Source organism: Bufo gargarizans, chromosome 1 (assembly GCF_014858855.1).
Source record: "Bufo gargarizans isolate SCDJY-AF-19 chromosome 1, ASM1485885v1, whole genome shotgun sequence".
NCBI lineage: Eukaryota > Metazoa > Chordata > Amphibia > Anura > Bufonidae > Bufo > Bufo gargarizans.
In genome coordinates, this window is record NC_058080.1 from 277,448,527 (window position 1) to 277,470,169 (window position 21,643).

Sequence of the window (21,643 nt, forward strand, 5' to 3'; positions counted from 1 at the left end):
AGCCAGAGTGCATTTTACACATTTGTCCATACAGTTGGTTGCTCACTGCATTCAACGCTACATGAAACGCTTCATAAAGTCGATAGAAAATGAATTGTGATAATAAAATGATCACACTATCCACTGCTCAAAAATAATTCTCATAACATCTTCCTGATAAGCATATAAAAATGCCATAAGATCTTTTAAAAAAAATAATGATTTTGCAAAAAGATTTATAAAAATACCGTATTTTTTGCCCCATAAGACGCACTCCCCCCCCCCCCCCCCCCCAAAAAAAAAATGGGGGGGGGGGGGGGGAATGCCCCTGCGTCTTATGGGGCGAATGCTGACAGTTTAACATCGCTGGATGCGATGTAGAGCGAGCGGGGGAGGGACTGGGAGGAGGAGCTGGGGGCCGGGAATAGCGGCGGGGCGGTGCAGTCAGTGTACTATAGCCCCGCCGCTCTGGTATAGGAAAATTAAATGTCGTATTCAATTAAAATGTATTACAAATGCCCCCTTCACTCCTAAATTCCTAATAGTACCTTACATCCTATTCCTTAAAAGGTTCTGTATAATGCCGGCAGGCCGGGCGGGCGGCAGCGTAACTCCCTGATGTCACGTGCCTGCGCCGCCTACTTTATGAATGAAGCAGGCGGCGCAGGCAAGTGACGTCAGCGAGTGGCGCGCCGGCTGCCCGACCTGCCTGCCGCAATTGTACAGAACCTAATTGGAATAGGATGTAAGGTACTATTAGGAATTTAGGAGTGAGGGGGCATATGTAATACATTTTAATTGAATAAGACATTTGTATACTGGGGGGGGGGGGGGGGGCGGCGGCGGCAGGGGGGGCGGGTCTGATCCGTGGATGGCACAGTTATGGGCTGGGGGGGTCTGTGGATGGCACAGTTAAGGGGGGGGGGTGTCTGTGGATGGCACATATATAACAGTGCCAGCCACAGATCCCCCTGTAACAGTGCCAGTCACAGATCCCCACTGTAACAGTGCCAGTCACAGATCCCCCCTGCAACAGTGTCAGTCATCCACAGATCCCCCCTGCAACAGTGTCAGTCATCCACAGATCCCCCCATAACAGTGTCAGTCATCCACAGATCCCCCCATAACAGTGTCCGTCCTTCACAGATCCCCCATAACAGTGTCCTTCACAGATCCCCAGTAGTAGTGCCACCCACAGACCACCATTCGTTCCAAACCCACCAAAAGCACACCTTTAAAAGTAAAAATATTTTTTTTCTTATTTTCCTCCCCAAAAACCTAGGTGCGTCTTATGGGCCGGTGCGTCTTATAGGGCGAAAAATACGGTAAGTGATTAAGCACAGGGCTAAGTGACATAGGAAAATGGATAAAAGGACATATGTAGAAATAAACACATTGTGTGACTTTTTGAAAAACGTTTCTAATTAAACCCAAAAAAGGTTCACCTGACGATAAAAAAAAAAATATTACATTCAGTGGGACTAACCTTCTATGTCCATGGCATCTCTCAGTATTTGCAATTTTTTCTTCTTTTCTCTAATCCTTTCCAAAGCACTTGAAATTGCAAGAGAGGTTGGAACTTCTGGGCCATGTTTTGCTTGGTCCATTTTCTGCTTGCCAAAAACATCAGTTGCATCACTTAACTGCCTGAGATTCTTCATTTTCGCCATGGTTGTAACTCGACCATTCAAAGTTTCCGATACATTCCGTTTGTAAGGGTTTACAGCAGACAATCTTCTTTCTGTGCCCTGGCTGGACATAGACGATACATCGAATGAGGAGGCCCAATTTTTTTTCCTTTGACTGCGTTCACTGACTTTCCTTTCTAAATGTTTAGATTGGAGATAGCCATAAGCACAACGTGATTTTGCTATATCCTCATATGTGGAGCCAAGTTCCAATGATGGAAAACTGTCATCTTCATCTTGAAGATCCTTGAATGCAAGAAAACCCATGGACTTGCTGAGGCCTCGGTTAAGAAAGTTCTGCTGTGAAACTGCGTTAGCACTGACATCACATTCTATGGAACTTCCTGAAAATTTAAGGGTAACACGTCTTGTTAAATTAAGGCAATATTTCATGTATTTTCAGCATGAAAAAAAACATTTATCAGTGCTTTATAAAAAATAAAAAAAATTGTAGTATGTTTTAGGTAGGACATACAGAAAATGCGTGTTTCCAGTCTTTTGACAATAAGAGTGTATAGTCCTTGGAGTACAAGTGATGCATTTTTTGATATTTGCAAGATCTCAGGTTTACCCAACTGTATTGCTCTTGAAGTGAAAATTAGCATGACAACAAAAAAATTGCATTGAGCATTGGAAGGAGCTGTTATTAGTAAAAAAATAAATAAAAAAAATGTGGGTTGTATTTCTCACATTCTTTTTGTATTTTGATTACCTTGAAGACAAGCTCATCGGTGTAACTGGCTCCTATTTTTTTGTCTTCTGTGCAAAAAGACCTCTGCGGACTTTGTAGTAATGTCATATCAAGAAATGGATAGAGCAACAAACCACATCCTGAAACTGCTTCTGTATATCAGTGTCAGTACAGTCTTCAATTTCCACCTAAAATATAGCCACACTTCCTTGGGAACATCTGGATGATTTGTTCCCTTGCAGTTCCCACAGGTTTAAAAATACTTTCTAATTTATTATACACAATTAAAAATTGTGCATTCATATACAAAGATAGCTATTATTGTTTTTGTTGTATTGATCAAATAGTATTTCCTATAGCTCAGATTCTCACGTCTGAATTATTGATGTGTATTCTGACCTGCCCACTGGTTCAGTGACCTGAACTCAAGGCATCACAGATGCCTATGAAACTAAGTCTAGGTCAGTAAACCTAGGAGGTATGTCTCTAACAGATTAATACAGAACTGACCATACTGTGAAATAGAAGTAAAATCACTTTGCATATAGTTAGATCCTAATATACAGAATTGTCTTTAACAATCCTTCAACTCTTACTTTTGGATTAAACATTACAGTCCATTAGATATACACTCATTGACAAAAAAATATAATGCACCCAGAAAGAAATGCTGGATTGCCACAAAACTCGACATGAAGTCTCAGGCAAATGATTACAGGTGGTCTGATTAGGCTCTCAGAGGTCACCTTTCGGTTGGTACCACTTGGTAAGAGATCACAGACTGCTAAACATGGGTCTATGATGCACTCAAAGACATTTTCTCCAGCTGACAGACTTTGATAAGGGGCGCATCTCATTGGACTAAGAGAAGCAGGATGGTCGCTGCCATGAATTGCCCGCAATGTAGGCTGTTCTGACCTAGCTATTAGGAGGTGTTGGAAGCAATGTTTATGTGAGGGCACGTACACATGGAGAACAGCCTTCAGACAGACCACCAGTAGAGAGGATCATTTGATTCGCCAACAAGCACAAGCAGTTCTCACTGTTTCGTTGTCCACCATCCAGACACAGGTGGCACCATTATTGCACATCCCTGCTTAGCAGAAGGAAATTTGGTGTCACTGTGTCTATTACGTGTCCTGCTATTGACAACTTGCAACCATCTCCTTTGTTTGTAGACGTGTCATGAATGAGAAACCTGGACTGCTACAGACTGAAACTGTATTGTCTTGAGAGGTGAATCCAGGTTCTATTTGGGATACCGTAATGGTCAGGTCCGAGAATGGAGGTCTTGTGGGGGGTGCTTCAATCTTGCCTTTGTTGTGAGCAGCACACTGCCCCAACTGTTGGTGTGATTATCTAGGGAGCTACTGTATACGACACTCTGTTACTCCTAGTAGTGACACAAGGGACACTAACAGTTCAGTGATATGTGCAGGACATCCTGTGGCCACATGTGTTGCCTGTCATTGCAGATCTTTCAATTGGTATTTTTCAGCAAGATAATGCTCTCGTGCACACAGCAAGGGTCTCCCATGAATATCTCCACCAGATTGTAACACTTCCTTGGCCTGCCTGGTCACCAAATTTATCACCAATCGAGCATTAATGGGACCAGCTGGGATGCTAGCTTTAGCAACCTATGAGTGAGCAGGAACTACGGTACAACCCGGACTACAACATCTGTGGGCAAATGTGCTGCAGGATACCATAAGGAACCTGTATGCCTCCATGACCAACTGTATCTCATCTTTAATCCAGGGTAGATTGTAATCAATTACTTATATTATCATTACATTTACACATAAATGTTTTATTTGATTTTAACAACTCATCTCATACATAAATTGGACTTCCAACTACTACAGATTCTTGTAATTGCATAGTTATGGTTTTGCTACAATTTTTTCTAATTTGTTACTAAAATTTAGATTTTAATTATTTTGTTAGTAATTTGTAAATCCACCTTTGGCTTTCAACACTGCCTGAAACCTTCTGAGCATGCTCTCAAATAAATTCAAGCCTGAATGTCTCAACTGAAATCTCTTCCCAGGTCTCTTCTACACATTCCCAATGTTGATGCATACTGGCCGACTCACTTGGGTACGAATACAGCTTTTTCTTCAACTCTACCCAAAAATGTTCAATTGGGTTGAGGTCTGAGGATTGTGGGGGCCAATTCAGCACCTCTACTTCATTGTCATTGCATCATTTCTTCACCAATCTCAACATAAGCTTCGGGTCGTGGTCCTTTTCATACGAGTGTACGAAGTAACTCATCTTGTACGGAAGGATACTGACATATAGCTCAGCATTGAGACCGCCATCGATCTTGTTCAAGTATCCAATTCCTTATCATCAGACTTCCTCTACAGAACTTGACAGTTACTTTAATTTCTTGATCTGTTAGCACCCTTTTCCTTTGTTTCTTCCAGATCCATTTGCACCCATCAGAGCCCAGTCTCTTGACTTTTATCTCATTGCTCCAAATCACCCATTTCCAATCTTCTACCATCCAAAGTTCATACTTTTTTGCAAACTCGAGCTGATGCTTCTTAGGAGGATATTGAAGTCGAGACTTCTTCACCTTTTTTTTAGGCCACCATTCCAGACTTGCGTAATGGGCATCGTATTTTGCTTGTATGATCTTACTATTACGAAGCATGATGTTAGCCAAGAGAATAGCCACCTCCACTGCCATGTTTGTCGCACCATAACCGATAGAGCTTGTGATGAGCCGACTTGTTGACTCCGCTGTTTTACCTGGATGTCCACCTCTTGGCTTTGGAATGGATGGATGGACTTCATTTCATATTCTTCCAACTGTCCTGGCATGATGCAGCTTGGCAATTTTCTTGGCCAAGATACCGCTATCGATGAGCTGGATGATGCAGTTTCTCTTTTCTTGGGAAATCAACTTCATGGCTGCTCTTGGATTTGAACCAGTGACCTTTCGCTTGGGAACCAACCTAATTACACACTGAGCTATTAGGGAATGTGAGAACAGGTTTTAATTTGTAGTATACAAGAAGAAAAAGATTGTTTCAGCACCAGGAGCAAAACAGTAACAATGCAGTAACATGACAAGAATCTGCATAACTAATCATATGCTAAATAGTTGCAAGTCCAATTCATGTATGAGATAGCCAAGAAGACTGTCTATAAAATGATGGTAGTCTCACGTTCGAAGCTGTAGTGGATGGTGAGATATGGAGCCTGAAAGTTGAAAGTTCAACACATTGTTACCCTTTTGCTCATCAGTGTATATGGCAACAGGGGCATTGTGGTATCTGGAAAAACTAAAACAGATACTGGCTGACAGACGTAGGGGAACACTTTTTTCTTCCTCTCCTGGGATTTAAACTGTTGGCAGTAATAAAAGGTGGGAAAATAGATTGCTAAACGGATGTCTAACTGGGCCCTCTGTCTGTGCATAACAGTTCATGTGACATAATGTGAATGGAATGAAAGTTTCCTAGATAAATTCAAGGGCCACAATCGAGGGCCCTCATAATATATTAGGTTGACCACCAGTGATATAAACAATGGATGCTCTTATTTTTGTTGTCGGCTACATGAATTCATCTGCATGGTAATTATGTATATTCGATAAGTGAATATATCCATACACAAATGGCACTGGATATAGTCATAGCAATAAAAATTAAAGGGACATTAAATGTAGAAAATAAAATAACATTTTTAAACTTAAAATAAATAGCTGCAACGTTTACCAGCCAAAACTGGAAATAATTAAAGGAGTTATCCGAGAAAAATAAATAAATAAAAAAAAGTACGGCATACGCCCGGGCCCTTCACACTGAATATACTTAACTGGCTCCCTTCGCCGCTTCTGGTCCCCACACCTCCACTGCTGCTTCTCCCCGTGCGCGGATCAAAACATTCAGTGTCGGAGGGGGTGCAGCCAATGGCAGGCGGTGACAGGGATGAGCCTCTCTAGCATCGCGGGTAACTCTAGGGAGGCTCGTCCCCGGCCGCCATTGGCTCCCCCTTCCCCCGACACCGGATGTTTTCATTTGTGCACGGGGAGATGCAGCATTAGTGGTGCTTTTTTGAGTCTCAGATAACCCCTTTAAGGAAAACAAATTGAAGTAATTGTTCCAATTACAACAATTTCTATTTATATGCTCTATTACCCAAAGCAGAGATCGGCAACTCTCAGCGCCCCCCAGCAACAAAATATATAGCTAGTCACAACTTCTCTCATGACCACAGCTTATCGCCAGGAGCTTTACCGGGGGTTTTTGTAATAAGACAAACCTTTTAGCATCTATCTTCTGTGTAAAGCCTATACAAAATGGCTTGTTTCATTAGTGTGGGTTTTTATCATTCAATTTACTGTGAAATTATATTTTTCTGTATCTGTAATGCTTTTCTGGATCATGGAAGCTATTACTATGCCACAAAGCATAACAAAGAAAGATAGTAAACCTAGAAAACATATTACTAAGTAATGGCCTATCCCCATGATAGGCCATGACTAGCCGATTGGCAGGAGTACAACAACCCACACCTCTGCTGATCAGTTGTTTGAGTATAGCTCCTTCGCTATAGGCCGGTACCAGAATTATACAACACCGTCAACTATGCAGAGGAAGGACCTCTTTATTACAGCGCTGCTCACACTGAGGTCAATGCTAGGTCACTTAGTTAAGGATGGACAGCCTCTTCAATTGGGAACATGTTTCATAAGACACAAAAACATGACAGCTTCTAGTGGAAGAGGAGAGTAAATTAAATAGGATCAGAGTAAAGTAAATAACATTAAAAGGGGCTCTCCGGGAATTAAGAAAATGAAAATACTTAAATATTACTTTTTTTTATAAATGTACTCCCAAATACCTTTGATTAGTTATGATTGCTTGTTTTGTCTAAGGAGCAACATTTAGGAGGAATAAAATGGCAGCCGTCCTATTTGTGCACACAAAACCTGTCCTAATCAAACAAGTGGATGAGTTACTTTACAACACTGAGGTAAAGAGCTGCCTCATCCTCCTCCTCCTCTCTACTTGTCAGGAATTATGATTCTGAATACAGCTGATGAGAACTTTAGCTGAATCTCTGTGGGAATGGAGTTTACGAGGAGACATGAAGTACAGAGAGGACGGACAGGACAGACTGTACATGTTGTGGTAATGGAGACTGCATACACCTACTGCTGCTTATTATCCCCACACTGCTCTCTGTACTTCATGTCTCCTCATGAACTCCATTTCCCACAGATTTAGATCTTGTCAGCTGTATTCAGGATCATAATCCCTGACAAGTAGCAGGAGGAGGATGTGGCAGCTCTTTAGCTCAGTGTTGTCAAGTAACTTGTTCTGCTGTGTGATTTGGACAGGTTCTGTGTGTACTAATAGGACAGCAGCCATTTTATTCTCCTTGCTCCTCAGACAAAATAAGCCATTGTAACTAATGAAAAGTATTTCGGAATATATTTACAATAACCTAATATTTAAGTATTTTCAGTCATTTTATTTTCTTAATTCCCGGGGAAACCCTTTAACCTACGCAGATTCTTACATGTATGCTTATAAGCCCATCACAAAGGCGGCCACACATGTTCATAAAGGCATTCAGTAGTACTAGAAGCCAATTCAGTGTAAATAAAGGTCATTGTGCCTACATTTTTGTAAGGCAATCTGTTCACTCTCAATCAATGTTGGGTAATGAAGTCTGTGTAGGAACTTGATGTTATCTGCAGGGCGCTGAATCACATCCTGACCAACATATCTCTAGTCTTGTTTAAACAATCGATCCCTTCCCTACCTCGTAGATCTATAGCATACATTCTCCCGACAATAAATCACAAGCACAACATTTAGTAAGATCTGGGCTTAAATCAGGTTACAGCTGAACTTTTTTCAATAAAAAAAATGGTGTAACTGATGTTTCATGTATATCGTAAATATACGTATTTATTAAAACAGATATGTCAGGTGTGGTGAGATGTTCTCGTTAAGCTTCTGGGCCCAAATAAAAAAAATGTGTAACAACTCCCACTCCCCCTCAAATACCAAGTTCCAGGCAAGATGACTATACAGAAACCTGGCCCTATCAATAAAGGAGAGACAGGAGGGCCTGGCAGAGGATGCAGAAGGAGCAGGAGCAAAGGTGCACAGAGTAGCTTGGGCCCATCCTCTGTGCACTTAACTGCTCATTTGTATCTTCCAGAATGCAGTAACGGATGGCATCATTATATTCAGTTACAAGGCATAGTGCCTGTTTAACAGTGAATTACGTGATGACAGATTCCCATTTAAGGGAATCTGTCACCAAATACCTCCATATTAATCCAAGTGCAGTGACAAGGTATGTGCAGGTCTCATTGTTTCAGATGCCGTTTCCTCCATCCCGTTCGGTGCCCGCATAACTGAGAAATACTTTATTTTATGATCTGCGAATGAGCTGCTTGGTGCAACAAGGGCATAGCTGTTTCTTTTAAGTCCTATTTCACATTTGCAGCAGGCGTTTTGGCAAGCTGTTGTAGCAGAGAACAGCCTACCAGAGCTCTCTGGTTTCGGCAAAGCCAGACAATGTCAGGATTCAGCCAGACAAATACTGCTGTGTGCATTCTGTTCACGATCTGCAATGACGGATCCAGAAAGCTCCAGCAGGCTGTTCTGTGCCAGGACAGCCTACCAGAACTCCTGCCACAAATGTGAAGCAGGCCTAAGTCTTGGGTTCTTAAGCTAAAGCACTAAACCATTTTTATTATGAAATATTTTTATGGTGGCGCAGTACTGATATCTGGGGTGGGCATGGGTGCCGCATCTCCTACCATGCTGCTGCTCTTCAGGATTCCTCCTATGCTTCCTCCTGCACTGCAGGCCGTGGTCTGCTCTTCCTGTTTCTCTGGCTGTGCCTTCCCATCTCTTAAAAGGCCATAGTGCACTCACCGTAATCTTCTCCAGTCTACAGCTGGCCGCCTCAGGGTATTTAAGGAGACTTCCCCTAATGGAGGGTGTCTGAGCAATAGGTGTATCTAGCTTGTTAGTCCTTGTGTAAGGTGTGCAGTTCCATTTCTCTGCCCGTGTACAGACCTTTGCTAGTTTACAGATTCTGACCCTCCACTGCCTGACCTGACCTCTGCCCGATTACTGTATTGAACCTTTGCTGCCTACCCTGACCTTGGAATTGTTTCACAGATTTGCACAAACTCTGCATGCCACTGACTACGACTATGGTGTTATCCAACAGTGCTCTCCCCAGTGTTTCTAAACCCCTGTGAGTGAGCTGTCAACAACACCCAGACTACTCCAGGAAGTAGCGGCATGGTGGCTACCCAGTAGCGAAGTCCAGATCCCCGTACAGGGGTTAACCAGTAAAAACCAGGGACTGCCAGGATAACGCCTTTAAGATTAGCCCACAGTCAAACCAGTTGGTTAACACAGTGGTTCCACGCCCATGTGTTTGGCATTAGTATTGTACGCCAGTCATTCAAGGGAATGGATGGAACAGGTTTGTCAAGACAAGAACCACTGTTTTTAGTAGGTCATCACTCTGGTTGGTAGAGGAAAAGGGTCCTAAGCAGAGGATCCCAGCCACAAAGTCCATATACTCTAACAGGGCATAAGGAAACAGGTTGTCAAAATGAGACAACAGCTTCAAGGGTGTTATTTTTTGCTTTACAAACCCTAGTGGGAGCTAAGGTATGGCCCAGTTTCACAAACCCTGGTATTTGCAGGGAGAATATAACAAAGAGAATGCTTTTACTAGGTTATTGAATTGACAAAATAGAACAAAAATATATGAGTTGAACTAAAAAAAGAAAACAAGAAAAATACATAACTTTACAAGAACTACACAAACCTGAGGGCAGACCTTTCCCTCGCAGTCTGTCACGGATTGCCTGGCTGCGATCAGGTTCCTTCACCTTGGTGCCCGTCTGATCCAGCTGTACAGAATAGCAAATTATCAAAGACATAAGCAAATAGTTTATAAGAGAAAAAGTGCTAAACTGACCATACATAAAAGTTTCATGTTCTGAGCAATCAGTCAACCTTCTGTATGGGGGTACCCGGACTATTCACCTTAAGCAGATGTCAGGGAAAATACATTTTATTCTAATAAACTTAATTAACAGCAAGTGGCACAGCATAGTAAAGATGACAGTCATGGATGACCTCTACTGGCAATGAGAAGCTCACAGTTACGTTGGACCTTTGCCTAACTGTTCATTTATATTAATATCAATCATACTACTTATCATGGCACCAAACCATCTAGAACAGGCATGCTCAACCTGCGGCCCTCCAGCTGTTGTAAAACTACAACTCCCACAATGCCCTTCTGTAGGCTGATAGCTGTAGGCTGTTCAGGCATGCTGGGAGTTGTAGTTTTGCAACAGCTGGAGGGCCGCAGGTTGAGCATGCCTGATCTAGAAGAATTATATAAAAGGAACTTTGACAAATATGTACTAAACTTTATAAAATAGAATATAAAATTTTTCACACTATGGCCCAGATTTACTAATCTTAAATCTGGTGCAAGTCTAGACAGCCTTTCTAAGGCTACTTTCACACTTGCGTTCGGGGCTCCGCTTGTGAGTTCCGTTTGAAGGCTCTCACAAGCAGCCCCGAACGGATCCGTCCAGCCCTAATGCATTCTGAGAGGATACGGATCCGCTCAGAATGCATCAGTCTGGCACAGTTTGTCCTCCGCTCCGCTCAGCAGGCGGACACCTGAACGCTGCTTGCAGCGTTCGGGTGTCCACCTGGCCGTGCGGAGGCAAACGGATCCGTCCAGACTTACAATGTAAGTCAATGGGGACGGATCCGTTTGAAGTTGACACAGTATGGCTCAATTTTCAAACGGATCCGTCCCCCATTGACTTTCAATGTAAAGTCAAAACGGATCCGTTTGCACGATCATTAACAAAAAAAAAATAAAAAATTTTTATTTTTTTTTTTTGTTCATGGTAATGCAAACGGATCCGTTCTGAACGGAGCCACCATCTGCATTAATATGAGCGGATCCGTTCTGAACGGATCCGATCGAACGCTAGTGTGAAAGTAGCCTAAGCTTACGTCATCTTTATCACAGCATCTGAGGCTGGATGATAGATGTGGTGCAGGGTTAGACACTTTTCTCTGACTCTATAACAGCTATCGTTTGGCTTACTTTCAGACAGATTTTTATGCCAGAATTGTGGCGTATCTTAGGCCCTGCCCCTTCCCCACAAAGCTCCACAACCTTTCCGCTAAGCCCCACCCACTTTGTCAAGCATGTTGGAATGAAATGTAGAAACCCTATATAGGCCAACACTTTTTAGACAGATTTTGACAGTGAAACCTTTTTAACATTGTACTTTTATGCTGAGGATGCATTACTGAGACTTGTACCTAAATCCTGAGGAGGCCCTAACATACCCCCTTCAGATTTTTAGCAATACCATTTTTAAACATAACTCACCCAAGTTAGGCTGCCAAGTACTAGCTTTACCAGCTGTTTGATGTAATAAAAGGAAGGTGCACAGTTGCTGTTGCGAATGTAGGCACTGCAGCCATCTAAAACAGTGCGTGTAGTCAGCCTTGTGATACAACTGTCATCACACATGTCCAGCAAAATACTGTTCAAGCGTTCCCCCAGTTTGATAGGCTGCATAAAACAAAACAAATATATCTATATCACACAACATAATGAAACATAATTAACAAGGGCAGGAAAACAAAGACATATACTGTAGGTGCGTGCAGTTATAAAGTAATCTTGAAGCGTATTTTGGCCAAGAATGACTATTTAAATAGCAACTTCCAGTGGCCGTGCACATCAGTCGCCTGTCTGCCGCAGGAGAAAAGCACTTGTCATACACCTTTACCTCCCCTCTCCACACTGAAATAAACATGCATACTTATTCCAACCAAGTATGCATATTTACGCGGGAGTAGAAGAGAGAATGTTATATGGCCAAATGAGCATTCGGTCATCTCAACACTGGAGTAAAAATTTGGCACCCTGATACTTTTGCTGTGGGCATAACAACAAACATTTAAAGTAAAAAATAAAATAAAAAACTTTAAAAAATACAAAAAACGCCTATACAGTATATATAATAATACAGACATCAAAAAGAGTCAGATAAAAAATTTAACAAGGAGAGATGGCGGGTGACGCTAGGGAGGCTTGTCCCAGTCACCGCCTGCCATTAGCTGCTCCCACTGTCAACGGATGTTTTCACCTGTGCATGAGGAGAAGCAGCAGCGGCGATGCAAGGACCTGGATCGACATGGGGAGCCAGGCAAGTAGATTCAGTGTGAGGGGCCCGGGTATATGTGGGGGGGAGAGATATTTCCAGGCTCGGATAACCCCTTTAACATGTCTCTATAGCCAAATTATTGGTTTTTTTTTTCTATCTTTTCTAGGGGTACCATCATTTTGTCCATTGTGCAATGTCTCATTTTATTTAGTTGATTTTCAGTACATTTTTTATAATTAGTAGAAAAGTATGGGATGGGCACTCGTATATGAAAATATAGGACACTTTATTCATAAAATGTAATACAATAAAATTACAATATAATAAAACAATCTATCAAAACACAGTATACTTATTCTCACTGTTGGAGAAGATGTGTTTTGTAAAAAAAAAACATTTGGGCAGAGGCTGGTAGCTCCAAATTCTCTCTCTCTGATGTTCCTCAACTTGGGCCCAATAGGTCCTGGGTGTTGGATGCGTACCATTAATTTCGGAGAAAAAAATGGCGCAAACAGCCTCCGCTTACTTGGGTGATTTTTCTCCTACAGACTTCATAAAATAATGACATACACCAAATCTGTAAGAAACACACCAATTATAAAAAATAATGACACAAATCGGTCCTATATTTGATTAAAAAAATAAATAAAATCGCACCGTTATGCTGATAAGTCACTGGACTTCAATGCTGTCCTATGTCGGTACGGAGTATATCCAGGGATAGGTATTCAAAGAGTGCTCCACATATTCGATACTTTTTAAGCACTTAGTACTTTTTGTGAGCTGTATCTATATGCTGTTGCAATTTGTTGAAATTCAATTGCTGACGGAAAAAAGTACCGTATATACTCGAGTATAAGCCGACCCGAGTATAAGCCGAGGCCCCTAATTTTACCCCCAAAAATGGGAAAAATTAGTGACTCGAGTATAAGACTAGGGTGGGAAATGCAGCTATAATGCAGAGTGTATGTGTATATAATGCACACACTCTACATTATATACACACATCTGCAAGAGGGTGACTCAGATTGATGGGAGTCTGACTCTGACTCCCTGTATTTAATGCAGAGTGTGTGCATTATATACACACACACTCTGCATTAAATACAGGGAGACATCCACAGATCTCCCCCCTAAACAGTGCCATCCACAGATCCCCCCCTCCCCTAAACAGTGCCAGGATGGCACTGTTTAGGGGAGGGGGGATCTGTGGATGGCACTGTAGGGGGATCTGTGGATGGCACTGCCATCCACAGATCCCCCTACAGTGCCATCCACAGATCCCCCTCCCCGACGCTCACAGCAGTATATTTATAAAGTAGTATTCATCAGTATTCTTTAACTTTGGATATCTTACTTTGTCTTTACTCCGGTAATAGCAGCCGCAGGCAGTGCGGGGAGCGGCGCTCACTCACTGACGTCACGCGCCTGCTCCCACTAGGCGGCGCAGGCGCGTGACGTCAGTGAGTGAGCGCCGCCCCCCGCACTGCCTGCATTACCGGAGCAAAGACAAAGTAAGATAGTAGACTCGAGTATAAGACGAGGAGGCTTTTTGAGCACAAAAATTTGTGCCCAAAAACTCGTCTTATACTCGAGTATATACGGTATTTAGTGAATATCTGGAACAGTTCGTTCACTTTCACTGTTCCAGATATTCACTAAAGACTTTTTTCCGTCAGCAATGGAATTTCAACAAATTGCAACAGCATATAGCTGGTTTAATAAGAAATAGATACAGCTCACAAAAAGTACTAAGTGCTTAAAAAGTATCGAATATGTGGAGCACTCTTTGAATACCTATCCCTGGATATACTTTGTACCGACATAGGACAGCATTGAAGTCCAGTGACTTATCAGCATAACGGTGCGATTTTTTATCAAATATAGGACCGATTTGTGTCTTTTTTTATAATTGGTGTGTTTCTTATAGATTTGGTGTATGTCATCATTTTATGAAGTCTGTAGGAGAAAAATCACCCAAGTAAGCGAAGGCTGTTTGCGCCATTTTTTTCTCCGAAATCAATAGTACGCATCCAACACCCAGGACCTATCGGGCCCAAGTTGGGGAACATCAGAGAGAGAATTTGGAGCTACCAGCCTCTGCCCAAACGTTTTTTTTTTTACAAAACACATCTTCTCCAACAGTGAGAATAAGTATACTGTGTTTTGATAAAACAATCTATTATATTGTAATTTTATTGTATTACATTTTATGAATAAAGTGTCCTATATTTTCCTATACGAGTGCCCATCCCATACTTTTCTACCATTTATATCCAATTTTGAGGGGTGACTCAATTTTTGGTTTGGAGCACCTATCCTGAGAGAACAGAGGTGAGCGGATCTCCTTTTTCCATTTTTTATAATTACTTTGGTCATTTTCAAGTTATTTCAGCGACATTGTAGGTTTTTCTTTCTTTAAGGCCTCATGAACACAACCGCTCCGTTTTTTTTGCGGTCCACAAAAAACGGAAGCCGCTCGTTTGCCTGCCGTAATCTGCAGAACGGAACGGGCGGCTCATTGTAGAAATGCCTATTGTCTGCAAAAGGGACAAGAATAGGACATGCTATATTTTTTTTTAGGAGCCACGGACCGGTGCAACGGATGCGGACAGCACACGGAGTGCTGTCTGCATCTTTTGCGGCCCCATTGAAGTGAATGGGTCCGCATCCGAGCCGCAAAAACTGCGGCTCGGATGCGGACCCGAACAACGGTAGTGTGCATGAGGCCTAAGAGAAGGGTAGCAACAATTTTCTCTACTTGTGTATAATCTATGCATTCGTTTGCAAATTGCTGTTGCATTGTGTTTCGTTTTGTATTTTCAGCGACGCACACCTGTGCAATTACTTTATTTTACAGGATGTGCGGACTAACTTTGTACTTTCCAAAAGGTCAATTTGCTTATTGCTGCCCCTATGCTTTAGGTTTGAACTTGAAAATGTGCCAAACTACCCCCAGTCGTCCCTTTTTGTTAAAAAAATTAAGATAATTTTTTTTCCAATAAGAATATGTTGGAAAAATATTGTGTTCAAAAATTTCTGTGCATATATTTACCTGACTCTGAGGTACATTATAGTCCGCTCCCCAGTACAAGGTCATTCCAAGGGAATAAATGTGAATCTATTGGGAAAAGAAAGAACCATCATTACAAATACAAGAAGTTACAATGCGTATGTAATTTACATTATATACACAAAACAACCTATATACAGGGGTGCTTGAAAGTTTGTGAACACCAGAATTTTCTATATTTCTTCATAAACTTGACCTAAAACTACACAAAATTTTAACAAATCCTTTGATTTGAAGGTTAATTAAAAGAGTTAGGTGTTTTCAATCAATAGGATGACAATCAGGTATGAGTGGGAGACTTGTTTTCATTTAAAGAACAGGGATCAATCGAACTCTGACCTTCACAACACTTTTCTGGAAGTGTATCATGGGACAAACTAGTGCGATTTTTAAGGACCTCAGAAGAAGAGTTGTTGATACTCATCAGGCTGGAAAAGTTTAGAAAAACAAAATTTTGGACTCCACCAATCCACAGAACGAGATGTGTAGAAATAGAGGAAATTCAGGACCATTATTACCCTTATTTACCAGCATTAGTCGACAGCAAAGATCATGCCAAGGACAAGGCATGTAATAGTCTGTGGGGTCACAAAGGGACCCAAGGTAATCTCTAAGAAACTAAATATGTTTCTCACATTACATAATGTTTATCAGGGTAAACCAAACAACAATGGTGTGCATTGAAGGATTTTAAGGAGAAATCCACTGCCCTCAAAAAAGAACATTGCTTCCCATCTGCAGTTTGCGGAAGATCACCTAGACAAGTCAAAAGGCTTTTGCAACCATGTCTTATGGATGGATGAGACCATAATATAAGTTTTTTGTTTAAATGAGAAGCATTATGTTTGGAGAAAAGAAAACACTGCATTCTAGCACAAAAAAACTCATCCCATCTATAAAACATGGTGGTGATATTATCATGGTTTAGGTCTATTTTGCTCTGTCTGGGCTAGTATGGCTTGCTATCATTGATGGGACAATGAATTATTCATTATAGCAGCAAATTCTAAAAGAAAATGTCAGGACATCTGTCACTCAGACTGTGGGTCATGCAGCAAGACAATGACCCTAAGCACACAAGTTGTGCTACCATAGAATGGTTAAACATGAATAATGATAATGTTTTGGAATGGTCAAGTCAAAGTTCTGATCTTAATCCAATTGAAATGTTGTGGAAGGACCTCAAGCGAGCAGTTCATGGGAGGAAACCTACTAACATAACAGAATTGAAGCTGTACTGTAAGATGGAAAGGGTTAAAATTCCTCCATGCCATTGTGTAGGACTAATCAACTATTACCAGAAACGTTTAGTTGCAGTTATTGCTATACAAGGGAGTCACACATATTTTGGCCAATCACAGATGTGTGATACTGGATCATTTTCCTCAATAAACAAAGTCTAATATTTTTGACTCATTTGTTTGATTTGGTTAGCTTTATCAACTTTTAGGACTAGTGTGAAAATCTGATGTAGTTTTAGGTCAAATTTATGCAGCAAAATTGACATTTTTGAAGGGTTCACAAACTTTCATGGACCACTGTACATATACAGCAAAAGAGTTTTACAAGAGTTAAATATTGATGGCTTATTCTCAGGAACTGTCATCAATATCAGATCATTGGGAATCTGACCCCCTGCACCCCCGCTGATTGGCTATTTGAAGAGGCTGCAGCGCATAGTGGCTGTGCGGGTGGTATTGCAGCTCAGGCACATTCCCTTGAATGGAACGGAGCAGCAACTAGGCCATGTGACTGAGGAAAGTGACATCACTGGCATAGGAATGGGACGCAGTGTTCAGTGGAGTTCTGTGGCCTTTTCAAACAACTGATCGGTGGGGAAGGGGGCCTGGGAGAATAGGACATTAATATATAAATCCCAGAAAACCCCTTTAAACAAAGTTTTAAGGCTACTAAGAAAAACGTGACCTTTTTACTCAAACCTTAATGTAACAAGACTGCAAACATATAAGAAAAACAACAAACACAATATATATAGTAAATGATATGAACAGCTGAACCTCACAAGATCACAAAAATCCCACTTACTGAAGCTATAATTGGAATTGCATACATTCCCTAAGGGCCATATTAGTTGAGGAAATATTTTTTAATTAACGAGCAACAAGCGTCGTTTTAGAAAGTAGTTTACATTCAATAGATGTTCAATTACACTAACTATAATCTAACAATAATTTTCACTGCTTGTTTGCCCCTCTGATTATATGGAGGGGATTTGGTGGTGATCATCTTTCATCCAGACAGATTATTTCCATTCTTGGAAAAAAAAGTTATTTATTGATCATCGTTCAATCACTGCAAGCTATTACTTGCAGTCATAATTTCTTATATTTTAACTATACGAAAACTCAAATTACGTCATCTAGTCCTTTATCAATGTACTTCTCCAAATATAAAGGTAGAACTAAAGGAACATAAAAAGAAATAATGTGCAGGAAGTTGAAGAGAGATGAAATAGTCAGACTGGGCTCCCATTTACACAAACAGTAGGATAACATGAGATTAACATTCCATGCAGATGAGAGGAGCGTCAACCCCCCAGCCTCATGATACAGTCGCTGGATTCACTTTACCCGGCGTTTTAGGTTCAGGATAAAAGGCATACAATACTTTATAATAATAACCTTCTGTGGCCCAGGAACAATGCACAAAACCTGGGACGTTCCTTACTTCTTCAGATTTAAATGTTATATTTACAAATGGTCACTTATTGTGTCAAAAGATAAACATTATATTTTACAGTTAGGTTAGGGCTACATGGCCACTGTGCGTGTGCTTCTACAGAAAAGCAACTTGTACAACTTTTCTGCAACTCTTCCTAGGCTAGTGACGTCACGTTCATCAGTCACGTGGCCTAGGCACCACTCCGCCCTATAGAAGTGAATGCCAAGCACAGCCGCTGTACAATGTACGGTGCTATGCTTGGTAACTAGTATTGAGAGGACTTCTGTTTTCAAGATCGGCATACAAAGTTTGGGTTCAGGATATGTAAGAATTCTGTTATGGAATCCGCTACCACAGACCATAACTTATGGTCCGTGGTAGCGGAATCCATAACGGAATTCTTAGATAACCCGAAACTTGTACGCCAGAACTTGAAAACAGAAGTTCGCTTATCCCTATTGGTAACCTGTGAGGAGGCCGCAGAGCTCACTGCTGGGGTGGCAGTAGTGCGACCCCTAACACACGGAAAATCCCTTTAATGGAAAACATGAAGCAAGCCATGACGCTAAAGTCAACAAAGCCAAAAGCTGGAAATTCACATCAGATGCTAATCAGCCGAAACTCACGATTTCAGCATGCTGAATGAACACTGAATGCATATGAGGGCCTCCCGGCTCTCCCCAACAGCAATGTTGGGGAAATAGGTATTGCGCATGTAGGGCAGGTGTGGGCAACCTCCGGCACTCCAGCTGTTGTGAAACTACAACTCCCAGCATGCATACTTGCTCTGCTCTTCTTAGAACTCTGATAAAAACGAATACAGCATGCTGAGAATTGTACTTTCACAACAACTGGAGTGCCGAAGATTGCCGACCCCTGGTGTAGGGTTTCAATTGCCCAATCATTCTATCCTCGGGAATAAAAGCTGCTGCCCGAGCAGGCTCAACATGGGCTCAGGAATGAGTGTGGTGGGCTGAAGACAGCAATGTATATGTTCCGACTAACGCTGTTAAAAATATCACTTTCACTTCTGCTAATATTGTCACTTGTAAATTTGACTGCATTTGTATGGCATGGGAGGAAAATGACATTTTAGGGGCTCATGCAAATGAGCATGTGTGCCCAATGCCTGCGCTGCAGATCGCAAATAGTGGTGCGCAATGCACGGGTACCGGCCAAGTGCGCGCCGCCTGCGGATGCAGACCCATTCACAAGATAATTTTCTATTCCACACTGCAAAAAAAAATTTGAATATGCTCTATTTTTTGCTGTGCAGAGGTACAGACCGAAATCCCACAAAACTGCTTCATAGTGCTTCCGATCCGTGCCTCCCCTCCACTCTGTATCTTGCGGATTGCAGACCCATTCAAGTGAGTGCATATGGACTGCATATGGCTGGTGCTCGTATATTGCGGATCCGCTGTTTGCAGTCTGCAATACGGGCACGGGGCACACACCCTCATGTGCATGAGCCCTAAGTATAAGCTAGGATTTGACATCAATATGAAACCTACCATTATTGTTATCTTTAGCATTACTACTATTATTATGCAAAAAATATGGGTGATGTTTGCAAGATTATTTGCTTTTCCTTTAGGATTCATACACACTAGCGAATTTTTTTCCTCGTCCGTTCCATGGCTCTGTGTGCGTTCAGTGTCCGTATGTCCGCTCTGTAATAATAGAGCATGGCCTATTATGGTCTGCATTACGGGCAAGGATAGGGCTGTTCTATTAGGGGCCAGCCATTCCGTTCCGCAAAATGCACGCGGCTGATATCGGTGTTTTGCGCATCCGCAATTTGCAGACTGCAAAACATCCAGCGGTCATGTGCATGAGCCCTTAAACTTTCTTTTGCCAGATAACTGTTAATGTTTTTAGGTTGTTTGAATTAGAATCTGCTTTGATTAAAGTCTGTATATTTTAAGCAGCCCCCTGCTCCTGATAAAGATAAAGGTGTTCGGCAGACAACATCAGAGAACAGAAATTTACTCTTAACATTTCTAGGTCTCTCCTTTGAAATTTGGGCTTCAAAAGGATTTAAAATCTTTAACTCTAGGGATGTAACACTTTTATCGCCTGAGGGTAAAATGTGGTTTATGCTACAGTTCATTAATTTTGTAGTGGTGTATAGCATGCAGCATACAAGTACACCAGCAGGGTTGCCAACGAGAATTTTTCTGGACAAATTATCCCCAAATTACGGACAGCCAACTTTTTTTTTTTTTTTACTACGGACATACTGGAAAACTATAATTAATGATAAAGATTATAAGTAATACATGTCCGTAGCTCAATATACTGATAATTACCATGATTTACTGTAAACTATAAAATGATAATTACCACCAAAATAATCTAGTCAAATACAACCAGCCTTAAAATAAATAAATCACGGAGACACAGGAAAAAGTTGCCTATCATTACGAACTGTCCAGAAATATCTGGATAGGTAACCTGTACACCAGTGTAACTCCCTCTACAGCAGAAAAGCAGTTTCAGGGAAACGTTATGTATGAAACTTCATATTTTTTAACGCAGATGTTAAATTTCTCAAATGATGTTAAGTTCCTTTTTTTCTTTTAATTAATGCGATATGCAAAAGCAGTCAGTCAAATCTAGTGCCATCATTCTCATTGCTTTATGCCAATTATTTCAAAACACATTAGCAGCTGCTTATACAGTACCTCTTTCCCCAGTGAGAAGAGTACTGGAGTAACATGGGCCAAATGTGGTAATTTGACGCATCCTTTGGCAGTCCATGCCCCAAAAAAGCAAATCTATGCCAGCTATGAGCTGACGTAGACGTGTATTATAATTTAAAGGGGTTTTTCACGCTCCTGATATTAATGACCTATTCCTCAGATATATCATTAACCTCTTAACGCAAACTCCGTACATGTAAGGTATTATGCTCAAGGGCTTGTATGGAGCGGGCTTCTGCGCTGAGACCACTCCATGCGCAGTAGGTGCCAGCTGTATAATACAGCAAGCATCTCGCTGTAGTGACACTAAAACCGGCCATTTAACCCATCAGATGCTACATTCAATAATGATCTGTGGAGTAGTGGTGCTCCAATCTGTTAATATGACAGCCTGGGGCCTGCTGAAAGCTTCCAGGTGTAATCACAGCACAGCTCAGCAGAGTGGCAGAAACCTATTCACCATAAGGCCCCTTTCACACGAGCGTGACGGATTAGGCTACTTTCACACTAGCGTTCGATCGGATCCGATCATAATAATGCAGACGGAGGCTCCGTTCAGAACGGATCCGTCAGCATTATATTGGCAAAAAAAAGCTAAGTGTGAAA

General features: G+C 41.5%; 1 protein-coding gene across 8 annotated transcripts in view; it reads right to left on the reverse strand.

Moving 5' to 3' along the window:
* The window catches only part of PTPN13 (protein tyrosine phosphatase non-receptor type 13), a 192,425-nt gene that overhangs the window by 140,011 nt on the left and 30,771 nt on the right, over positions 1–21,643 (reverse strand). For 6 of the 8 annotated variants that reach the window (XM_044303805.1, XM_044303838.1, XM_044303796.1 and 3 more), the window contains exons 3-6: positions 15,633–15,698; positions 11,794–11,979; positions 10,192–10,276; positions 1,466–2,011 (exon numbers count right to left, since the gene is read on the reverse strand). In XM_044303805.1, the coding sequence (XP_044159740.1) occupies positions 1,466–2,011; positions 10,192–10,276; positions 11,794–11,979; positions 15,633–15,698 (883 nt within the window). The remainder of the gene's footprint in view (positions 1–1,465; positions 2,012–10,191; positions 10,277–11,793; positions 11,980–15,632; positions 15,699–21,643) is intronic. The other 2 variants (XM_044303829.1, XM_044303821.1) reach the window with 1 other exon arrangement.